This window comes from Perognathus longimembris, chromosome 5, assembly GCF_023159225.1.
Source record: "Perognathus longimembris pacificus isolate PPM17 chromosome 5, ASM2315922v1, whole genome shotgun sequence".
Classification (NCBI taxonomy): domain Eukaryota; kingdom Metazoa; phylum Chordata; class Mammalia; order Rodentia; family Heteromyidae; genus Perognathus; species Perognathus longimembris.
This window is the reverse complement of record NC_063165.1, coordinates 855,032-864,649: the sequence shown is the minus strand read 5'-3', so window position 1 is coordinate 864,649 and position 9,618 is coordinate 855,032. Positions and strand designations below refer to the sequence as shown.

The 9,618-nt window shown below is 62.0% G+C and overlaps 1 protein-coding gene across 3 annotated transcripts in view; it reads right to left on the bottom strand.

The window, feature by feature from the left end:
* Window positions 1-895: 895 nt before the first annotated feature.
* Slc19a1 (solute carrier family 19 member 1) overlaps window positions 896-9,618 on the bottom strand; it is a 13,599-nt gene continuing 4,876 nt past the window's right edge. For all 3 annotated transcript variants that reach the window (XM_048346083.1, XM_048346084.1, XM_048346082.1), the window contains 5 exons: window positions 7,704-7,940; window positions 4,165-4,927; window positions 3,822-4,014; window positions 2,739-2,880; window positions 896-1,749 (listed from right to left, as the gene is read on the bottom strand). In XM_048346083.1, coding sequence (XP_048202040.1) covers window positions 1,444-1,749; window positions 2,739-2,880; window positions 3,822-4,014; window positions 4,165-4,927; window positions 7,704-7,892 — 1,593 coding nt within the window. In that variant the 5' untranslated portion in view covers window positions 7,893-7,940 and the 3' untranslated portion in view covers window positions 896-1,443. The remainder of the gene's footprint in view (window positions 1,750-2,738; window positions 2,881-3,821; window positions 4,015-4,164; window positions 4,928-7,703; window positions 7,941-9,618) is intronic.

The window sequence follows — 9,618 nt, the reverse complement described above, 5'->3', positions numbered from 1 at the left end:
TGTGGCCACCGGCCCCTCCCCAGCAGGGCTTGGGCTTGCGCAGCTGCACACAGGGCCAATCCCACCTGTGGGGACTAACCCTTGTGGGGCCTCTTCAACCTAGGGTCCTTCAAGATGCTTACTGGGCCAAGTCAATCTTGGGGGAACTGAGGCACGACTGGCTCCAGTGCCCCCTGCTTGGCTGGGAATTCTATTTCCTGTCTTTGCTGCTGGCTCCAAGTGGCTGGCTGGTCCTTGGGCCAGCCAGGAGAGACGCTGCTCCAGGAAGGGCATTGTGGGTGTTGAGGGGTCACCTCAAGGGCACTGAGCCCTGTGGTAGGAACTTGGTTTGGGCACTTAGTGGGCACTGCAGTGGGCACACAGTTTGGCTGCAATCCTGGTCCTAGTGTCACTGGCCATGGCCCTCTGGCTGGGGTTCATGGCGTTTACCAGTTATGGTGAGAACACTTACAATCACAAATGGCTCAGGCCAGGAGCCACACTTTACTAGCACCAGCCAGGAGGCACCCCTCTGCACCCCACTCCAGGAGGACTCTCAGCTGCCACTCCACAGGACCCTCAGCTCCCTACTCCACGGGATCCCCAACTCCCTGCCCCACGGGGCCCTTAGCTCCTCACTCCACGGGACCCCCACCTCCCCAACCCACGGGGTTCCCAGCTCCCCACCCCACAGGACCTCCAGCTCCAAGCAGGGCCTGCCCACACCAGGGCGACCCTGTCCGTGTTCCACTCTGCACTTCCTGAGTGTCCAGCTCTAGGCTGCCCCAGCCCAGCACTAACCCGCTTCAGTGGGAGAACAGCGGAAGGCCTGGTCGAAGCTGAAGCCACCATTCCCTGTGATGGAAAGTGTCTGCTGCTCACCTGAGACCCGCTTCACACACGACAAGTGGGGCTCTTCATTGTATGTCAGTTTTTAAAAAGACCGTCCAAGTATGCCGCCAACCTGGGCAGCTACAAGTGTCACAGTTTAGCTAGGGGCCTGAGACACACTCCCACCCCCACTCCGGAGGGCCCAGGGCCCTGGCAAGCAGGCCCCGGCGGGGGTCTGCACCACCTCGCCAGCCCTCTCTCAGAGGCTGAGGGCGGGGAGGCCTGATGGACAGAGAGCTCACACGGGCTGCTCTTAGCAAGCCTCAGGCAACCCCAGTCCTCGGTGGCTGGTGCCTAGGCCGCCTGGCCAGGCAGCTGCTTTGAATGTCGCCGGCAGGCTCTGGCCGTTGCTGGAGTGTGAGGGAGGTGGGGCCAAGGTGCGGGCCACCTCAGACCCCTGCAAAGCACCAGAGGGACCCGGGGAGAGTCCCCACCCTGAGCTCCGGCATCCAGACGGGGACACCACGCCAGCAGTCAGCCCAGGCGGTGAGGATGGAGCGAGTGCCCCCAGACCCACTGCCCCGGGTCATGCATCTGCCCCCCGGCCGGGCCAGGAGAGGCAGGGCTGCCAGGTCAGGCCTTGGCCTCGTGCGCGCGAGCCCCCAAGCTGTCTTTCGGGCTGTCCTCCGGGGGCGGCGACGCGGCTGGGGGCTGCAGGCCGCCCTGGCTCCCCTCCTGCAAGCTCAGGGCAGTGGGAGTCTTCTCCTCCAAGGGGCTCCTCAGCTCCTGGGCCTGGGGCAGCGGCAGGTGACGGCCCCCCTGGCCTTGCTGCCAGCGCTGCGGGCAGGGACCCCACTGGCACATCTGCAGGCCGTCCAGCACTCCCCCTGCCAGGTAGACGACCGACAGCACCACGAAGTACATGAAGTAGATGAAGAACTGGAAGAGAGAGGCGGTGTGTGGCCGGCAGAGCCAGCTCGGGGCCGCACGCCCCTTCATCAGCTCAAGTGGCCACGGAACTGCTTGGGTTAAAGCGCAGGTCCCATGGTGCCCACCGCCCTCTGTCCCCCCTGCAGAGCGAGCCCAGCCAGCCCTGCAGGGGCTCACACAGCCTTCCCACAGTCCCCAGAGGAGGCCTGGGGCACGCTGCACCTGCACGGCCACCGCGAGCCAAGGCTCCAGCCCTGGCCTGAATTCCCACAACTGCCAAGCGGCCCCAGGATATGTGGTGTGCCAGGCCTTCCCCCGCAGCAGAGCAGGTCAAGGAGAGCACCACAGAGGCCACAGCCCCAGACCTCGCCGGACCCAGGGCCACCAGTGGCAGGAGCGGCACAGCCATGACCGAAAGGAGCCAGGCCAGCCAGGGAAAGGCCCCCTCCTCATCCCCAAGGCCACCAGGGAAGGACCGGAGGGCCCTAGAGGCCAGCCTGTGCACACACGCACACGTGCACACACAGCCCCTGCCCCACACCCTTGCCGACAGAACAGCTTTGGCAGCAAACCCAGACATGCTCCATCCCTTGTTCCCACGACACCCCCCCCCCGCCCCCGGCTAGAGGACATCTACTGTCGGCCCGCGTGTGGGGAGGAAGGCAGGTGGAGAGGGGAGGCAGCACCAGACCATGTGGCCCAGTTCCGATTCCAGAGGTCCAAGGCGGGGAGTGGCTGGGGCGCAGGCTGGGGCGGGCAGGCCTGGCAGTCGATGTCCTCATGGGGTGCTCCTGGGAGGGGAGCCTTCTCGGGGCCGCTTACTTCCTGCCCCCCCCCCCCCCTGCCACCATGGCTCGCCCTCTGCACACCCAGCAGTGACAGACCTCAAGTCTGGGTCCCCTGAGTAGGCATCCGCAGCGAGTGGAACCCAATAAGCCCGGCGTAGAACCCCGCAGTGCATGCCTCCCCAGAGAGGCAAGTATGAAACAGAGGCTCACCTGCGATCTGACCGTGAGGCCCAGGCCCCGCTTGTCGGCAACCACGAGCGTGATGGAGGTTTTGAGAACAGTGGCGAGGAATGAGTTGATCCCAAAAACTAAGGCACAGAGCTCTTTGGAGAGGGAAGACGCAATCTGAAAGCTGGGTGGGGACACGGGGGCCTCTGTCAGACTTGCCGGGGAGGACAGGAAGCAGGAGCAGGGGCAGGGTGAGGGGGTGCCTGGTCTGGTCCCAGCACCCACGCTGGCCCAGTTCCCGACCCACACGCCTGTTTCCAGACACACAGAGCAGCCCCCAGGTGCAGAGCTGGTCCCATCACGCCCACCAGCGAACAGCACTGTTCCTCAGGGTGCAGCCCTGCCCCCAGCCCCCTCCCGCCTGGCACACCCACCAGACAGCGGCAGCACCGTGGGCCAAGGACACCGTGCCACACCAGATCTGCCACCACGCAGCCGCCCGGAGCCCCAGCTCCACAGCAGGGTGGGCAAGGAGAGGGAGGGCACCGGGCAGCTCCCACAGGACACTCAGAAACTCATTCTGAGAATGGGGGGCACGGACAGGTATAGGCCAACCAAGTTCTCTCATGCTAAATAGTGGGCTTGGGATGGACGGCACCCCAGGGAGGTCGCACAGGGCGAGGGGCTCACGGGGAGGGGAGGGGGAGTGGAATCCTGGTCTGGAGCTCAGGGGGCAGGAGGACCCAGGGAGGATGCACAGGGCGAGGGGCTCACGGGGAGGGGAGGGGGAGTGGAATCCTGGTCCGGAGCTCAGGGGGCAGGAGGACCCAGGGAGGATGCACAGGGCGAGGGGCTCACGGGGAGGGGAGGGGGAGTGGAATCCTGGTCCGGAGCTCAGGGGGCAGGAGGACCCAGGGAGGACGCACAGGGCGTGGGGCTCACGGGGAGGGGAGGATGCACGGCTCTGGGGCAGGGAGCCCTCGTCTGTCATGCCTCTGAATGCAGGGTGGCAGATGGAGGCCCAGGCACCAGGACCAAGCCAAGGGCAGCCTCTCACAAACCTGCCCACGCTGCTGAACGTGGACTCTGCAGAGCCTGGTGGAGGCCCCGCGCATGACCACTCACGTGGCAATGGGCACGAGGAATTGGTAGGCACCGCGGAAGAGCACAAAGGCCACATAGCAGAGCCAGATGTTGTCGGTGACCGACAGGAAGTAGACGAGCCCGGCCTGCACAGCTGTGATGCCCGCAATGACCAGCTTCGACCACAGGGCCCAGCGGATCTTCACGAAGCCAGCGGAGAAGGACAAGACAGCACCTGAGGAGAGCCAGGGTCAGCCTCTCACCACGGTCCCGGGGGCCGTGGGAGGGCAGGGCAAGGGGGCCGTGGGACTCCAGCTGGGATGAGCTTGCTGGGAGGGCTAGACTGGGGTGCAGGGAGGAGGGGCGGGCAGGGGACCCCTCGTACTCAGCAGCGTGGAGGCGGCGTCAGCGGCGCCATTGTAGACCTTGGCACTGTCGGTGGCGGGGCACACCACGTTCCACAGGATGTGCACGTAGTAGATCACCAGGTAGTAGCCGGCCGAGTTGAAGATCCACCAGAGGCACCAGAGGCGCAGCTGCGGCCGCCGCACACTGTGCCCCAGCTCGCAGAGCATGCGCACCAGGAAGGAGTCCCTGCAGGCGCCCAGCGCCCGCCCCAGCCTCCCAGCCCGCGGGCAGGGGCGCGGGTGCATCCTGTCCAGCTCGCAGGGGGCGGCGCTGTGCGCCAGGGCGCTGCGGTTGAAGAAGAGGCTGCGCTTCGGGCGCTTCAGGAAAACGGTGAGGCCCAGGCTGAAGGTGAGGAAGGCCAGGGAGATGTGGTTGAGCGTGGGGAAGTGCACGTCGCCCACCGTGACCAGCAGCTGGCCCAGCACGGAGCTGGTGAAGACACCCAGCAGCACGGAGGCCCGGGAGTAGCTGGCCATGCGCTGGTAGAGGGCTGGGTGCACGAGGGAGAAGATGTAGGAGGAGTAGGCGATGCGGGCGGCCATGGTGACGCTGTAGAAGACCTCCATGAGCTGCATGTGCAGCACGGTGTGGCCCACCAGCAGCAGCACCCACACGCACACGAAGCTCAGGCCCTGCAGCAGCAGCACCGGCTTGTAGCGCAGGTAGTCGGTCAGCAGGAAGATGGGCACCAGCACGGCCAGGTAGGAGTAAGACAGCACAGGTGTGATCTCATTGGTAAGCTGTTGACAGGCAGGTGCCAACCATCAGCGACGCCAGCCCCTCTGCTGGGCGCCAGTGGCCCGGCCAGGACCCGCCCTACCCCGGTCAGCCCTGTGGACACTACACTTATTTCCGCCTGCAGCCAGCTGTGGATATCATGAACCCCCTCCCCCACCCCAAGATGCCTGTCCCTGTGCTCGGCCTGTATAGGATGCAGGTGAGTCTGCGAATCTCGAGCCACCATAGGCCCAGGCACAGCCAAGCAAGCGTCTGCCCACAGAAAACTGCAAATATCACAAAAGTGTTAACTACACATGCCACAGAAAAGTCAACGCTAATCACCACAGAAGTCAGCTAATTACATACATTGCATCTCCAATCACCTGTGTATTGGACTCAATTTAATTCGCTTTTGCTTTAATTCTAACAGTCTAGGCAATAGCACTGTGGCCCCCAGACACACAACCTCTGTCCTTATGAGAGGAAAGGGATGAACAAGATGGGGAGAGGACAGAAGGTCACAGAAAACACTCACGTGGGAGAGAAGGGAGGAGGGAGCAAGACAGCAGGTGCCACCATCCTCACACTATTCCTGGGGTCCCGGGGCCAGTGTCCACCCAGGGAGGAGCTAAAGGCTTGAAGCCCACCTGCCCTGGCCAGCGCCCTGTGACACACACACACACACACACACACACACACACACACACACACACACACACACACACGGCCAGGCATGGTGCGGGCCAGGTACCACCTCCTGCAGGTCAGGGGTCACTGAGGTGAGAGGGGAAAGTCTGAGGTACCCGGATGTGCTCTGTAAAAGGCCCTGTCTCTCTGCCTTGACCTCTCCCTGGGGTGGGGCAGGGCAGTCACCTGGGCTCTCAGCTTCCTACTAGGCTGGGATGTTTCAGCAGGTGGCTGTCCCCTAGCCCTAGCGTCTCACTGGCTGACTCAGGTTCCACTGGCTGCGCACTCACCCTGAGGGGCCGGGCTACCACCCCATTCCACCGGAGAGCTCAGGAGGAGCCTGGGTCAGTACTGGGGGTGTCAAGCCATGCCACCTTCCCCCGGCAACGCTGTGGCCTGCCACCCTTGTCCCAACTGCAGGCCACCAGACGCCTGAACAGGACACCCCACACACGCATTGAGGGCTAGAGGTCAGTTCAAATAGAGGTGGGAGACAAGTGCCCTCATTGGGCCTTCATACCTGCCTGTAGCCCCACACAAGCCTGTCCCCCACAGACAGCTGACCACAAGGACACAGTCCCAGCAACATCAAATACAGATGGACTCAGAGGCCCTGCCCTGGTCACAGCCAACACACGGATGTTCTCAGGGACCCTCCAGCCCTGCCCTGCTCACATCCAGACACACCAACATTGTCAGTGAAGGTCAGGCCCAGCTGACTGGTCATGGCTATATCGTGAGGCCTGTTGGGGGCCCAACTACAGGGATCTGCATGTTGGTGGTCAAACCCTGGGGCCTTGTTACAGCCTCCTGTTGACAGGACCTCTCCTGGGGCCTTGCCCATTCCCCACGGTGTTATACCCCGCACTCAGGACTCCACCAAGTTCTCCTGCCTGAAGCATTCTCTCTGTGTGAAATGCTTGAAGCCATCTACTCACCCACCACAAGGCACTGGAGAAACACTTGTGGTTCAGTCTACGAGCAAGACTTAGGCAAGAGCAGCTTCAGCAACCTCTATTACAGCAACCTCCTGCACACAGCCCAGCAGGCAGGGCTACCAGGACCCCATTCTGGGCCTCTCCTGCAGCTAGAGAGGCCAGGGCCAGGAGACTCAGATCTTGGGGCTAGTGTACTGACCCTGTGACCAGTCTCCTGAAGACAGCAAAGACCAGGGAATGGCTTAACCTCCGGCAACTATTGTGTTAATCAGTTAATGTGCAACACTGAAGACCAAGGAGGCATGGCTGTTAACATTTTTGTGATAATTTTTTCATTTTGCCTTAAAGGCAGCTTCACACACATGCTCGTTTCTGTAGCTAACATGGCGGACTGAGGCCACTGGGCGGTCAGTGAGAGAGGGAGGTGGGGGGCGCCCTTCACCTCCTTTTGCCCTATTAAATGCAGCAGGCAGTGGAAGCCAAGGATCAGAGCGCCCTCCCCCTGGAGATAAGCTTATTAGGACTTCAATAACACTCTGGCTCCCTTGGCTGGAAAAAGGAACATTCCTTCAGTAATCTCTTCTTGCAAATAGTTGTGAAGTCTGCTTGAGGCAGGTGTCAGCTGGGCTGGGGGCGGTTGGCTGGACCTACACAGGCTATCTCACCAAGATGGCAAACGATCTGGCAACAGTAGGGGACCAGCACCCACTGTCTATACTACCCCCGGAAGCAGACAGCGACTCCCAGCCTGCAGAGCCCAGTGACATCTTTTACCCCACTCAGTTAACAAGTCAATGCCTAGTCCCCCAGTCCAACAGTGCTCACCAGAGGGTGTGGGGTACAGGGCCCAGCCTAGGCCCCTCTGTGCCTCTGCAACTTCACACAGCCACAGGATTTCCCCAGCATCAAACAGGAGAGTCCCCAGCCCAACAAGGGGCTTCCCTGCCACCCTGCCCACCCACGTGCCTGCTCATTGGTGAGGTTCTGGTTGGGCCCCACCCACGTGCCTGCTCATTGGTGAGGTTCTGGTTGGGCCCCACCCATGTGCCTGCTCATTGGTGAGGTTCTGGTTGGGCCCCACCCATGTGCCTGCTCATTGGTGAGGTTCTGGTTGGGCCCCACCCACGTGCCTGCTCATTGGTGAGGTTCTGGTTGGGCCCCACCCACGTGCCTGCTCATTGGTGAAGTTCTTGTCGGGCCCCAAGAGGTAGGGTGTGATGAAACTCTCCCCAGGCCGCATCTGTGCCATGAAGCCGTAGAAGCAGAGGTAGGACACCAGACACTGCCATGACTGGAGCTTGTGGCCCAGTACAGGCTCTTCCGATGCCTGCTTCTCCACAGCCTGATCAGAGGGCACCATGCTGCCCAGGCCCTCACGGGACCCTGGAGAGGACAGAGGTGACACCACCTGCAAGGAAGAGCTGAGAGTCAGGACAACGTGGCAAAAACCCATAGGCGCCCTCTTCCTCCCAGAAAGGAAGGCACTGGGCAAGCGGCTCTTCTGCCTGTTAGGGTCAGCATCAGCTGAGAGATGGCTGCAGGCCCCACACCCAAGTCCCCCTGGGACTGCAGGCCTGAGACTCGCCTGGAGTCTGCTCTGAGGATCAGGCCGATACCAGCTCCTGCAGGCTCCAAAGGCAGCCGCGTGAGCTACGTGAATCTTAAAGCCTCGTTAACCAAGTTACCTCATTCACCAGATTCACATCATCTGAAGTGCAGGTTTGGGGCACACCAGATACCTAGATGTTTGGCAGACTGTGCCCACAGCTTCTAGGCTGGCCCACTTCCTGCTCCCAGCAGATCTGGGGGACACCTGGCTCCTGGCTCCAGGTGGTGCCCGACTGTCAGTGTGCCCAGGTGCACCCCATGTGTACTACTGTCCTGTGGGACCCGAGGTAGCAGAGGGAAGACAGGAACAGCTGCACCGTGGCTCTGCTGGACGCCACAGGCCATCTGCAGAGAGGCTGTGGACACAGCCGCAGGCTGAGAAACTGAAGGGAGGCTTTCAGCACAGCAGGAGCTCAGCTCTGGAGGACAAGGCAGGGAGGAGCCACGGGAGGTGCAGATGCCTCCACGATAAAGGGCAGCCAAGCAAAGAAAGCGCTGCATGAGGAGTCAAAGTAGAGACTCAGACCCGAGCTCAGGGACCCCAGCACCTGGAAGGCAGGAAGCTCCCTAAAGAAACCACCAGAGGCCTGGGCTGGGAGGCAGAGCATGGTAGGTAGTGAGCTTTCCTCTAGACAGGTGAGCTGTCCAGCCTGCTAGCCCCTAGACTAGCTTCACGTGCACCTGCAGCCCCAGGTACTTTGAGAGGTCTGCGGAGGGCACACGGCCTACTTAGTGCTTTTCATCTTCCTGATTCTGTCCAGGACACAGCTTTATGCACTGAGGCCAGAAAGGCCAGAGGCCAGGGCTGCCCCCGCAGATCCAACCCCAAGGCATCTACAACTTAGTTTCACTTCTACTGGCTTTCGTGTAAGGCACTGGACCGGTAAGTCAGTAAGCAGCGAGCCAGATGGGAGGGCAGCTGAAGAGCCACCCCGGGACAGCCAAACCCAGCCACGCTCCCCAACTTCAGGGTGACGCTCCCCCAGGGGCTGTGTCCCTGCCCTCAGGGTGACCCTCTCCCGAAGGCTGTGTCCCTGCCCTCAGGCTGACACTCCCCCAGAGGCCGGGCCTGGTCTACACAGGCCATGCACTGCTAGGGAACAGAGGGCAGAGTAGGCGGCAAATGGAGGCAGTGGACTGACGGCCCAGGCCGCCCTTCTGCACTGGCTCAGGTGGCTGGCAGCCCCGGTCCTCACCACCGCTGGCCCGGGGAGGTATCTACACAAGGCCCTAGCTTGTGGAGATTCTTCCAACTCTTGAGCAAGGGCAAAGGAAGCTCTGTAGGTGTGGACCAGCCTTGGGAGCCCAAGGACCCTGGGCTGAGACCCCTCAGCAGTGCAGTGCCCTTCCCCACCCCCACTGCCCAGAGCCAGGAAGCAAGGTGGCCTGCATGGGGTCTACTGTGGACAGGCTCCCTCGGCATCTGCTTGGACAGAACAGGAGCTCATACTCAAGGTCCCAATATATTAGATTCTGTG